This window comes from Cuculus canorus, chromosome 20 (genome assembly GCF_017976375.1).
Source record: "Cuculus canorus isolate bCucCan1 chromosome 20, bCucCan1.pri, whole genome shotgun sequence".
NCBI classification, from domain to species: Eukaryota; Metazoa; Chordata; class Aves; order Cuculiformes; family Cuculidae; genus Cuculus; species Cuculus canorus.
In genome coordinates this window covers 2,256,067-2,270,260 of record NC_071420.1, presented here as the reverse complement: position 1 = coordinate 2,270,260, position 14,194 = coordinate 2,256,067, and the positions used below count along the sequence as shown (strand labels likewise).

Genomic DNA, 14,194 nt, shown 5'->3' with positions numbered 1-14,194 from the left:
CAATTCTGCAGGGAAACCTAATAATTATCCTACACGATAACCTCTCCCAGCAGCAGATGATGTACTCACTTTGGCAGCACTAATGACTGTGGCAGTATAAGACTGAATGTTGTCTCCGCAGGCTCCACCACGGGATTGATGGCATCGGATCAGCTATAAGAAGAAAGACAGCAACCAAGTAACTACTATTAAACTACACAAACCCATAACCCATTACCATAGCTCTTATTTATCATGTACAGTGGTATGTTTTTTCCTACAAATAGCAAAAAGCCCTGCTGAGACACTTAACCCCTTTTTATAATCTTCTGGGTGCCACCCAGACTGTCGCGTACTCCACTCCAGTTTTCAATTACAAGATGCGTAGTCACTAAGAATTCATAAACTTTGAAATGGTGGGATTTTTGGTCTGGCAGCAATACCACAAATAAATTTAAATAAATATAATCAAAAGCTTTAGCCATGTATATGTAACATTAAATATCTGATATTCTAAGAATTTGAGTGTGGCTTTCCCCTCCTTTTCATGACTAGCAAGCAAAGAAATGACAAAGGAAAAGAACTACTTTAGACTTTACGTTTAATAGATAAAGGAATGTACACGGGTTTTACCTTAAACTGTCCTCTTTCAAAATTAATAAATCAAAACAAGGTTCTTCTACCTGCCATCAGCCGACAAAAGCAGTTTTTGCCTTCGAACCCCAACTAACAATACAATCTGTGCTTCTGACTATATAAAGTGGCAAAAAACTACAGGTATTTGTTGCTTGTATACAGAGCATGTTGCCTGTTCAACTGTTTTAGCTAAAAGAAAGGTAAAAATCACTGTAAGATGTATTTGTTTCTACAAGCTTTCCTTTCCTGATTATATTTAAGTATCTACATAAAAGTAAACTACGGAGAAAAGAGAAGTCCTCAGTGAATATACCTGGGAACACACAAGCCACTTAAATTCCTTTTGTGATACAATTCTTCACCTGATCAGTGGGTTATATTTTTTACTGCAGTACTTTTCAAATCCCAGGCTGATATTTAAGTTTTACAAAACCACACAGGCATGGCTTTAAAGAAAGTGTAGGCCTCAACCTGGAGAGAAATCAGTTGTGCTTGAAAAGGTGTAGCAACAAACATATTTCTAAAGTCTGCCTCTCTGATAATTTCTGGTTCAGCTCAAGAAACAGCTATTCCAGTCACAGGTGGAAGGGAGAAAAAACATCTGCCTTGAAATAAAAATAAGGCATTAGAAGGTGAATGTAAAGTTTTCAGACACTACAGGCTTTAAACACAATCACTTCTCCGGCCTAGGGCTGGGGAAGAACAGTGATAATTGTTTTGCTTTGGATCTAATTTCTTCTTTTGCTTCTAGAAATAAGAAAAATTAATTCAATGTTTTCTTCTTTTTTTTTTCTTTTTTCCTGGAGACTCACAATTTCAGCACAGATCTCTAGAAGTGTTCATTTTTATGCTACTTCCTAATTTCCAAAGTGCATTGCTTGTTGTTCCATACAAACTCCCTGGCTCTGCCAGACTCAGTTTCCCTAAACAGAGTCCAAGAATCCCCACTTGCCTTTGAGAGATGTCTCATTCTGTGCTTTAGACTTTCAAAATGCGAAACAGGTTGATTACTGAGCCATCTCAGTGAAAACACATGGCGATAGCTGTATTCTCTGCCTACGCTACTTACATATCTATACCCTCAAGGTCACGAGCTGAAATCACACGTGGAGAGTAAAGCTATGACCTATATGAACACCAGGGCACAAGCGCTGTGGGTCAAAGATTAGGTCCGTTGTTGTTATGCCAGTCTTTTACACATCATCTTTTTCACACAGCTTTTTTCTGAGACCTTGTTTTCTACCCCCTGCCTCCCTATATAACAAAAGCTAGAATGAAATCTAGGAAGAAAGGCAAGTCTTTTTTGAAGCTAAACCTTTTCTTACCTTATTTTCTGCATAAGCAAGCCAACGGCTCCCAAGAGCAATAGGATTCATGTTTGGCCCTGGACAAGGATAGCAGCCTGAAAAGTTTTAAAAAGCAACATTAAGAAATATCTTAATGACTTCTTACAAAAAAAATGTATTTATTGCCAAGAAAACAAAAAGTCTAAACAAGAACAGTAAATGCTTGCATTTTTGTTCCCAAAGATAAGACTGTGGTTAGATTAGCCATTTTGAACAGTTAATTATGTGTAAAAACTCATTTCTCCTTATGTTTGCATTTTTTAAGGCTATTTTGATACAGTGGGGTGAGTGCAGTATTTAAGTTAGACTGGATTGCTCTGTACCTTCACATTCTAATTAATTTCACTTGATTGACATCTTTCTATTGGTCAGCAGTTTAAGTTTGCTTCAAACTCTTCTAGATTTTCATGGTATGAAAGGGTATATTGTGCTTTTAGTCTTGTTTTTAATGATTCTATATACATGCCCTTGGCCTCTCAAAATACTTTTGCACACACTTTACTTTACAGAATGACAGAATCTGTAAGTCCTTTAAAACCAGTGGCAAAGTTTCCATTGTTCACTTGCTTTCCATTAACTTTGTGTTATCATTAAAAATAGATAAATACACATGTATAGAGATGAACATAAAATAGAAAATTATTCCCGAGGATTAAAAGGTGAAAATACCTATAGTAGAAAGCCACTGAACAAAAACATGGCAAGGCTTGAAATTAATTAGGCCCATGTTAAATGCAGTCAAAAACCAAAAAAAATAGCAAAAAATCCCCTCAAAACCAACAATGAATATCACGCTATTAACTATTAAAACCATAGAATATTAAACAGTTGAAAACAACTAGATAATGCTTAAACATAAATGAAAAACCTAAGGAATAAAGAACTCAAAGCAGCACGGTGACCCTCATCCTAAGTGCTGTTACTGTCCCATTTCCATGTCCCGTTTCCCCTCCTTTGTTTTTCATCACTTTAGATGAAGCCCCTGTGGGTGTTCTACACCAGCACGTAACCCTTGCCTGTATTTAGCACTCAGATCCCACGGCTGGATCTGAACTTTAGTATTCCAGCCCTGGCACTGCAAACGCCCGTGCTGGCTCGTTCCAGCAGGCTGGTTTCGGTGGGATCCTTTGTCAAGGTAAGAGTCTGCAAGTTCAGATACTGAAGTCATAAGGATGAAGCCACAAAACTGTTTACTGATTAGGGCCCTGATAAGATTTGAGCTTGAGTGTTCAAACTTCAGCTAGGACCGTCAGCCAGGTGAGCGATGCCATTTACCAGACCTAAATCCGTTCCGGTACACTAAAACAGAGCTATAACAAAGAAATATTGCATAAGAGGGGAGAGAGTGGGGGCAAAGAAAGGACTATCAAGCAAATGGTTAATCTCTGTTTTCATCAGTTCTTAGTCTAATACAGATAATTCAGTAATTCATATTTTCTCTTTCACTGGTTGGCCAAGAAACAAAACATTTAAAAACTTAGCCATGTGTCTCATTTTAAAGAGCCCTGATGAGTTGATGCTGTAGCACCGGCAGGAGCAGCACTAAGATCAGGCAAAGAGCGTTTTAGAACACCACATATAACCAAGAGCTGCAATTTATTGCATAAAATCCTACGCTGCATGCCAAGAAGCAATATCTTAAAAAAAAAAAAGCAAGATACGGCCAGCTGAGCTTCTGCTGCCCCAAACCCTCTTGTGTCAGACTCGTGACACCGATCGCGCAACCACAGTAAAAACAAACAAACCTATTCGCCTCCCCCTTTTTGCAAATCTCAGGGTCTTTTCATACCAACCCTCAAACTGTACAGAGCATTTAGTGAGGACAACAGACTTTTATGTTAAGTGGCATTATTTTCAATGCCTGCAAAATGATGAAAAAGGTGCGTAGGAGGGTGTTAAGTCCAGCGGGACGGTGTAAGTTTAAACTGACATTTGACAACACTTAAAGACACATTTGACAGCATTTTGTCGGGCAAATGCAGAAACAGCTGCTGCACTGTTCGTGCCTTCTAAGACAAACAGCTTCTTATTTCATTTTTAGAGCTGAGCAGTGAGGGTATTGCAAAATTCAAAAGATCATAGCAAGCTATTTCAAAGGTCACAAAGCAATGGAAGGAGAAAAGCAGCAATTCATCCAATTAAATCCATCTCAGGCCAGCAAAGCAAAACCAAGTGAATATTTTGTAAGGCTTTATCACTGACTTGATCTCAGGAAGGAAAGCGAGTTCTGAAGAGATGATGCCACAATTGTTATTGCATTCCAGAAGCGCATAAAATGTGGGTAGCCAGAGCCTCTTAAGGAACAAAGAAAGCAAAAAAGGTTGTAAAATACAACCCCAGGTTGTAAATACAAACGTGTTCTTCCGATGACATTATAGATCAGAACCAGTAAGGTTTTAATGCCAACTTCTGCCTCAGCGACACTTGCCTGGGTCAGTAAAGACATTCAGGTCCCCCAAACTTTATTTATTTTTCTTCCCTTTTATGTATAAACTATATCATTAAAGCTGTCAGATGATCCTCCCCAGCATATAAGTCTCTGCTGTGACTTTAGAACCAGACACTTGCATTTCCCAAACCCTGCAAGCACTTCATAACATCCTTGCAGCAGAAAATAAGAGGAGCATCAGCCAGCAGATGCACTGCTGCGCTGGAATGACGGAACCCCAGCAATTCAACAACTCATAACAGAAAGAAAGGTCTTGCTCGGAAAGGGAGCTGGTCTCAATTACTTCTTTGAACTGAAGTAAATCAAGAACTACAAAAACTATTATTCTTCAAATAAAAAAATTAATCAAATAAAAAGAATAAGGTTATCATAGCAAAAACTACAACTGTCTTCACCAACCCCACTGTGGGGAGTGTGTTCCATGAACTGCACTCAGTCAATCAGACACAGCTCCACACACGCATCAGCCCATTCTAATAATAATCCCTACAGAGGTCAACAATTCAAGTCAGTACTAAACCCTACTCTCCGATACGAAAAACAGCATTAAAAAAAAAAAAAAAGCTATTTCCTCCTTTTCTTCTCTTTGCAAGTCTCTGCATTTTGGAAACTTGCAGCAGTACAAGGATAAACAAAGGGTTATACTTTATGGGAAGGAAAAGCAAATTGTTTTTCTGCTTTCCAAAAAAACAGCTGGAGTCAGCAGAACATCATCTACTGGGCAAATGAAAAGACAGACACAGCGTGACCTATCGAGTTCGGCCATCCAATCGTTACCAGCCTAACTCTCTTAAAGATTAACTTCTATTTCTATTAAACTTCAAAACAACTGAGGAAAAAGCCATTCTAAGCAACCACAGCAGCAACTTTAGCATGTTTACAATAGGAATGAACATAATGAGAATGCAGAACTAACTGTCAAGAAGACCAAAGTTTCCAAGTTTTAATGACAGTATGGAGAGGTCATCCAAGAAAAGATCACTCAGGGAAAGTCCTTCCAAAAGTACAGCAAATCAAGCAAGTACTAAAAAACATCTGATCTTTAAATAAGCTTTACTGGGACAGTCACCACAAAAATATAGGTGAAAACCTACTGCAAACTATTTAAAAAACCTTGGAGTATGTGGTTACTCTCTCCCTTTGTTCTTTCCCATGGCACACAGAGGAAATGCACTACACTAAAGCTGTGAAAAGGTAATAGTATAAAAAATATTATTTTGAAAATCTGATTGAAAGTACAAGTTATTCTGCTAACTTGACTAAGTTCCTACGCCCAAGAACTCTAACAGGTGCTGGCAGCACCTACGAATAAGAAACCGGCTCCGGGCTCCCTCTGATTAAGGCCTCAGCCAACAGCCGAGGATTTCACAAGTAGCACCCTGGTACCTCATATTCAGTTTTATTGAGAATATAGGAATCACAGAAGTCACTTAAAGTTCTCCAAAGAGCTATGCAAGTGTTTGCTTAATGAGTGAGCAAAGAGAAGGCGTGTTATACTTTATTTTCCAACTGCTTTTATGAAAACCTCTACCACCCTTCAGAGATTCCTATCCATATGTCCATAATTAACAAAATCACCTCCTCTGCTCCATAAATATGCACAATACCCACACAAATATGCTTTTCTCTGACTCCGGATCTTTCCATTCATCTATGCTCCTATGGAAAACTAAGGCTACAGTCCTTCTCTTAAATTGTTTTTAAAAACCTCATCCTCTATCTTCAGTAATGGCAGCGTGAATGCACAGACAGCAGCCAAGAAGAGAAGAGCAACACATTCCTCTCCTCCCACTTAGCTTTTAAACAAACAGCGCACTGGGAAAATACTGTTAAGAGGAACAGGCCATTAAAAGTCATGTCAGCTATAACAGAGATTAAGCCAATAAATCACAAAACATGCCACTATGAAAACGTGAACCATTTGCATTGGGGCAGCTCTTCATCAAGCCCCATAGGTTTTCCACAAGAAAAAAACTTTAAAAAGATAACATATACATGTGTACGCATATATATTTAATATATATTATATATGTATAGATAGAAACACAGAAGTCGAGTATGGGATGGAGAGTTGGGGGCTAAGCACTGTATGGACTCACTACCTCCATAAAACCTTAGCGGTTTGCTACTTCACATCCAACCACACAACCTTTGGAGTCTCAAAGGCAATTAAAAGTTCATGAGCACCTAAGCTTTCACCAGCTCAGTTCTTGATGAGAACCTGGGACTTGTGTCCGTTATCCACAGTAGTGCTACCAGTCCAATCAATACCTTCAGCCGTGCTCCGTGCGTGCGCCCACTTCATTCACAAAGCACAGAGGATGTATGTGCTCTAAGGACCTCCGCATTTATACTAAATACAACACGTACCAACACGACCTGTTTAAAAAGACAGGCAATGCAGGTGGAGACGCAGTATTTTAATGACCATTTTCTCCCAGAAGCAACCACTATCATAATTAAGGCTGTAATTTCTTTTGCTCAGTCTTTCTTCAAGGCCATCCAACATAGTCTGAAAGGCTCGACTAATGAAGAGCTAAAGACGAACTTATCATGCCAAAGTATTCAGACTTACACACGCACTAGAAGGCAACGTTTCTCTCTAGAAAAATCTGACAATAACAGTCACAACTGATCTGAGCTCAGTCAGAACTTATTTTCAGTTTACTTAACTATGTGCTCATAACTGAACGGGGCTCCTTACCCGGAGCACGGCTACATTCCCTTCTCAGACCTCAGTAAAACACCGTGTAAAATGACTTGGGGTAAAGTGTCGCAAATTAAGGCATGAATGAATAAAGCTAAAGGAATGAAAAAGCCAAATCAGAAGCATCCAGAACATTGCTTTTCTGCAAACACATCTCAACACGCTTATTTTAAGACACTACTGGCTGTATCTTAATTTCACTCTAATTCTCTACACCTATCTTAATAGTCCAGAGCCGGGGAGGGGGGGGAGAGAGAAACCCAAACCTGTTTGTGATATTTGCCAGGCTTTTCCCCCCCCTCCATCTTGACTCTGGTTTTATGTTTTAATGAAAACCATTTTAGGAAGTTATTCTTTTCTTACTTCCACCCCCCTGGTCATTTTAATAGGAAATCTTCCCTTTTCCCATAATTTTCACTGCTTTCTGTTCCCCAGTTCTCTCTGAATCCCTCTGTTACACACTCATCCTTTTTTTGGTATCAGTTGTAGGAATCCTCATAATTCCTGTAACTTTTTTTAAAATGGATATTCCACACCCTGTACCTGTGCGGAACACTCTGGTGGTGTCCGGCTTTAGTTCAAGTTCCCTCTCTGTGTGAGTGTTTATACAAAACGTGGGCACGGGCAGTAGTATTATAGAATCCTCTTCGGATTCCTCCTCTGGTGCCAAACCATGGAAGATATTGCAATCTTGCATATGATGATAATGACACTGGGATAGAACAGTAAGAGAACACAAAGAGCACTGGTCAAGGCAGGAGATCTCCAAGGTTAACCAATATCCTAAGGCAAAACTAAATGAAACCTGACTGAGAAAGAAGATCACCGGATAAACAAAGATTTTCCTGCTTCTGTATACGGAGAGGTTCATTAAAGATGACATCTTAAATGTATAGTATTTTTGAACAATTTTTTCTGAGCAAGTTCTAAAACACCTATCTTTTCAACCAGAATCATTTCTCTTTAATCATTTGAGGTATTTGCCAGATATTGCTTTAAAAATCCATGAGGTCAATGGTATCGTGTATTTTAAAATAAACAGCTACAATAACCCACAAAGCAGTGCTACTTGTCAGTCACTGGATGTAGCTTATAATCAATTAATCTTTTTTTCTAGGTCTTATGAAATATGCAGCACTCCATACTAATAAGGTTACAAAACTAAATTCTTCTTTCTTGCAATCCAAAGCTGCTGGAAAACAGATCAATGCCAGAAAGGGTATATACAATAAATAACGGGCAGAGTGATACTGGTGTTGCAAAAGCATTGTTTATTCCAAAGAAAACAAATCATATAAGTTGTTTTATCTAATATTTTTTGTTTGTTTGGAGGGGGTTTTTTAAGCGTCACCAAGCAAGCCAAATTTATTTGTTTATAAACTGTTTAAAGTAATATTGTTTATAAATTCCTCAGAGTTCCTTCTAGATGAAAGGCCCTATGTAAATGTTATTTCTCTCACACTGTCACATACTTTCTGAAACTCTTCTATTGTTCTTGTACTTCCTTCTGTTTAAAAATCACCCATAAAAACTGAGCAAAAGAGCAAACCAGCAGCATGCAACCCACTGTGAAATCATGTTTGCCATCCAGAGCCTTTTACTTCTCTCTTTTAAATCAGAGGGGCACTATCATCGCTAATACTAAAAAAAGGTCAGAAGTGAAACAGTAAAGCCACAAATGCTACACATACGTCATCAAAGGCAATATTCATATTATATGTCATGTTCACAACAGCCCCAGCCCTGCAATGAGCTGGATTTTGTGCCAGCCTGCTTTGGAACAACCAAATTCCCTCACACAAGCTTGAGGAAGGACTACAGATTTAATCTCTGATCATCATCATCATCATTAGTATTATTATTACTGCTATCACTGTTACTACATCATTTCCATCACGGCAATTTTAAGTATTTTACTGTTACTCTGTGGGTCTAAGACAAATACCAGGGCTTTGACCAAAAATATCCGTGGCCTTTAATGTTTATCAGGCTTGGTTGTTTAATTCAGTGCAAACTGGGCTGATTTCAGGATAAAATATATTTTAATCTCAGGTTTACTTTCTTTTTCTGTTCAGAGACTTGGACAGAGATAAATAATAATGTTACTATAGAGGTTTTTGTTCCTCGTGCAGAACAATGTGTGTAAGATGGCTTTGTTTTGCCCTTTAACATGAAGGATTTGGGTGCTTTAGATAACAATAACTCACATAGAAACAAACAGCACTTCCGGTTCTACATATTCTTTTTAAAACGTCAAACCCAGGAGATATGATTGACATACATCTTGGGTACCAATGCCTTGTTGCTGTCTTTACACAATTTTCTGTTCTATTTACACTTTTCTGCAATACAGAAAAACACTCTGTAAGCAACAAGGGCATTTGTTTCCATAAATCTATCACATTGCCCTGAAGACCTTTCCAGAAAATATTTCAACATGATCCTGCAATAGCGATACGCTGATTCTCACATTCAGGGGAAGAAAAGGCTCTTGCAAACAATGCTGTTAAAAAGTAAAAGCAAGATTGAATCAACACCTTTGAGGGAAGGCAGTTACAAATTACACAAAGGGAAGGGGGTGTTTATATAGATGTGTGTGTGTATAAAAATAAAAACTGCTTATATACCATTCCCAGGCACATACTTGGCTTCTCTTCACTGATCAAGAAAACAATGTGAAACAGGAGCTCACTCCCCACCTGCCTTGAGGACTTTCGATCTAAAGTGAAGAGTCTCCCTCGGCAGACACAGGAATCCTAGCAATTATTATCCTGTATGGGATATCCAGGATAAATGCCACTCATGGATCACAGCCGAGAAGGGAAACGTATGAACAGAACTTCTCATAAGACATCGAAGTGTATTTACTTCAAAACAGAGATCAAACTGTTCCCTGTGTGCCGATCAGGGAAAGGGAATTCTGACAAAGCTAACAAAACACTACAAAAAAGCCTCGATGATTTCCAGATCAGACCTGTGACAAACTGAAATCACAGCATTATTTCTTGCATGTGTCAGTAAACGCACAAACACCAAATCCAAATTGCAGATTAGAGCACCAAACAGTGTTTGGTTTGGGGGGGGTTCTTATTTATTTTGAGAGGCGCAGGTGGGGCACATTTTACATATACGGAATAACTTTGGGCTTGTGGTTAGGAAAGCCTTTTGAGATTTTATATACAATAAAGTACTCTGACTAAAATCTGCAAAATTACCTCTTAAGGCTCTAGCGGTACAGCATCAATAGAAATGTGGTGCCAGCTAATGGCTGCAATAACTGTCTCCATCCCTAGGGAATAATGGATGGAGAATATATCAATATGAGGAGTGGAAGGGCCAGCGAAACTGAGCAGGCACTCGTTATCGGACACAGAGATGATGCCACATGCATGATGTTATCTGTGATAATCTTTACTTAGGGCCCAAGGGGTGGGAAGGATATTCTTTACAGAGAAGAAAGTCTCCATCAGGCTATCTTCATAATCATCAATGTTCCACTAAGTAAGCATTTTTGGAGAAGGGTTGAAGGAGCACTGATGTAATTGAAATCAATGAAATTCAGCTTTTCTGCATCTATTCTTTAGAGCAAAGTAGGAGAAAAAAAAAACCCTGTACGTCACTTTCGTTTCTGACCGTTTTGTCATGTACAGGATTCAGAAAACGGCTCTGATGGGAATCTTAAATGAATCACAATAACACTCTTAACTACTTAAACACCTATTCAGAATTCACACCTTGACATTCACAACGACCAAAGGAAACATGTTCTTACTGGAAGCAAATTAATTTTGGCCACACCAGCACTTAAAAGAGTGCAGGACACAAAATCACTGTTTGGCTTTACCTTCCTTTTTGATGCGAGCCCTTCCTTAACGGACTGGAGCTGGCCCCAAGCATGAGCACAGCAGAGACGAGAGCACAGCAGAGACGAGAGCACAGTGTGGAAGTTACTGCCACGAGCTCTTTGCAGACTGAGGCTATGCCTTTCCTTCACAGACATTTAGAAATAAGAATACCACACAGGGTAGATGACAGGATACGTTGGTAATTCTTCTATGATATCAACAGTATGTTTTCCTTTCAAGCTTAAACACCTGTCTTAAACTCACACACCAAGGCAGGAGCACCTGTACACTGAGGTTTTGTTACAAAATGCACAAAAACCATCCTGGCTCTCTGCTACTCAGGTGAAATCTGCCCAGTTTCACCCAATCACAAACAGAAAGAAAAATGATTAGTACTACGTCAAATTTGCTCAAGGAAAATCAGGAAATGCAGGAGTTAAACATTCCAACAGCAGCACGAACTTGACCATGTTCTACATCCTGAATATTTTATGGTATATTTATTACAACAATATATTAAGCTACACATTCAACCACAAAAAGAAAAACAGAAAGACAACTACTGCTCATGTGCAACACAGCTGCATTAGCATTGCTGAGGAACATCGAGCTTCAGAATTCCTGACACTGTTTTTAATAGTACATTCTGCATTTAATTTTTATGTATAAATAGTCAATAAAATGGACAAGAGCTTCTGGTTAATTATGTTTTCTTGTATCTGTTTGAATGAGGTTCTAAGGCTCCCACGCCACTCAGTTGATATGGATGGAAGATGTCAGTTCCACATCATCATCAAATCTTGGAAAAAAAAAAACAAAAAACCCAGGGTTTTCTCCTCCACAGTGGTTTACACAGTAACAACAGTGTCTTCAAAGAGCTAGTGATCCTAATTTAACCTTTTATGCCACCACTTCTGGCCAAAAGCAGTCAGATAACACAGCTGAGAATCTTTTTCACGATGAGAAATTCTCTGACCCACCAGCGACATTCTTAGTGCCGCTGCCCAGCTGAGGTGCATCGGGACGGACCCAGATGAGACACCAGCTGACTGTCCTGCACAGCAAAGATGCTCCAATAATACAAAGAGGCCTGTAAGACCTTTTGCCGAGCTTCCTTTTCAGGGATTTCTACTTTTCCAATTTAAACTGATGCTAAAATTAAAAGAAAGCAGCCAAAGAGCTCGGTTGCTGGCCAGCTGGCTGACTATCAGAAACCCATGCAGCTAACTAGGTAGCTCATTTACATCAAATTTCAAACACATCAGAGTAACTTAAGCCTTTAAAGACATACTCTTAGGTCGGAGAGATTTCAGCACATACGAAAGCTGAAAGCTTAGACAAAAGCTTTCCTGCAGCCTTCAACATGCCAGAGCATAACACACGCTTGATAGCATAAGCTATTAAGTGAAACAACTAAGCTTCAAAATCCTCGGGACAACTATTCACCAGCACAGGTCCAAGAAATGCATTCATCTAGGAAAAAAGGTCACGTCTCTCTGCCCAACTGCATCCAATCACCGGCCACGAGCAAGCCAGGGTGGCGACAGGGAAAAGGCGGTGGTGGCAGGAGCTCCAGCTGTTTGCAGGGTGCCACAGCTTTCAAAAGTGCCCCGTATAAAATGAGGGGTGGCTTTTCGAACCCCAGAACTAGAACAAAGTTTGAGAACATCTTGAGTCACTCGTATTAAAAACACAGCACGGGCAGAGAAATACACTGTGATTGATGATGTTTCAAGAGCTTAGTTTTCCAAATAATTTGGTAAATATCTTTGTTCCCCCAAATACAGTTTATTTCTTAAAACAAGCTGCAGTATCTCTTAGGGGAAAAAAGAAAAAACAAAAAAAAACCCCAAAACATAACAACCTGGAATTAGAAAAGCACAAGAATTGTCAAAGTACACACTTATCTAAGTCGGGGCTTTTTTATCTAAAGTAAAACAAGGCTTGTACCCTAATTCTCTTTGGTACAATAAAAAGGAGGAGCGAGGAACAGAAGGACACAAACAAGTCTCTTCCCATCTGGCTTTCTTCACCAAACCCCAGCAGATTCCCAGCATCTTACAGCAAAGCACAGGAAGAAACTGACACCTATTGGCAACTTTAATATTACTGCATAACGCTGCTTTGCTTCAAACTATTATTATGGCTTCTCCTAACATTTCCTTTAGAAGCACAGATAACAGAAAAGATAATTTAGAACTTTGACAATACACCCAAGGAATTTCAGATTATCCTTTTTAAAAATAAAGTTCTGATCCTTCCAAAGTAACTCAGGATCCCTCAGTAATGGACAGATTTTAGGAGATGATTCCAACTGCTAAACAGCAGCACTGGTCACTACCTGCTCGGAAAGATAAGATGTTATTTTTTTCTGGGGCACATACTTTGTTGGTGTTTACATTACGGTGGCAGCAAAGCGACACTTAGAGCAGAGGAAGAGCTTTTGAACACCTTCCCTGTTAGAGTCCATCCCCTCCTGCTGAGAGGCGAGTGGTGGGGTACAGAGGGACAAGGGGGAGCCCCAGCAAGCAGCTCCTTTGTGCTTAAGAAACACATCAAATCACCAGCAGGCAAGTACTTGCCTATAGTTTTTCTAGTACCACACTTCGCTGAGCTGCTTGAGCTCTGGGGTCTGCTTAAGCGAGGACACATTAAAAAAAATATTTTAAAAAATTTTGTGGGCCTAAAGAAGAATAAAAAATGACAAGTGAGCAGAACTCTGTCAACATCTACAAACTGCTGCTTCTGCGTACAAATTGAAACTCAAAACGCGAACCTTTTGCATGTATTTGTACAAAACAAACAGAAGAATTTTTCAGCTACCTATGGCTGTCAAGTGCAGGTGCTCTTCACAGCAGTGAGGAATCAGCTACAGCAACAATAAATATGCAAAGGGGTCAAAGTAACACTTCCATTTATTTTATTTTTTATTTAAGCAACAGATCTCCTAAAACTCCAAATGAAGTCACAGAGACCCGCTTTGAGAGTTTAGAAATAAAAACAAACAAAGAAAAAAGTCTGTTTTCTCTCACTCCACCACTAGAGCAAAAAGACTGAACCCAATTATGATACATACTTGTAACGAAGAATTTTTTGGTGAAAGTACAGCTGTCGAAGGCAGCAATCTTCTCTTGCAGGACTACAACAAGTATCCTGAAAACACAGAAATGGAACACGTACTTTAAACATTAAATGCATTGGTTTAAAGATTCAATATCTAAATGTAATTATT

The 14,194-nt window shown here is 39.1% G+C and overlaps 1 protein-coding gene across 10 annotated transcripts in view; it reads right to left on the bottom strand.

Annotated features, from left to right (window-relative positions):
- BCAS3 (BCAS3 microtubule associated cell migration factor) overlaps window positions 1-14,194 on the bottom strand; it is a 349,601-nt gene that overhangs the window by 290,271 nt on the left and 45,136 nt on the right. For all 10 annotated transcript variants that reach the window (XR_008453135.1, XM_054085103.1, XM_054085105.1 and 7 more), the window contains exons 9-11: window positions 14,039-14,115; window positions 1,941-2,017; window positions 70-153 (exon numbers count right to left, since the gene is read on the bottom strand). Coding sequence is in view for 9 of the 10 variants with exons in the window: in XM_054085103.1 (XP_053941078.1) it covers window positions 70-153; window positions 1,941-2,017; window positions 14,039-14,115 (238 nt within the window). In the remaining variant the exon portion in view is untranslated. The remainder of the gene's footprint in view (window positions 1-69; window positions 154-1,940; window positions 2,018-14,038; window positions 14,116-14,194) is intronic.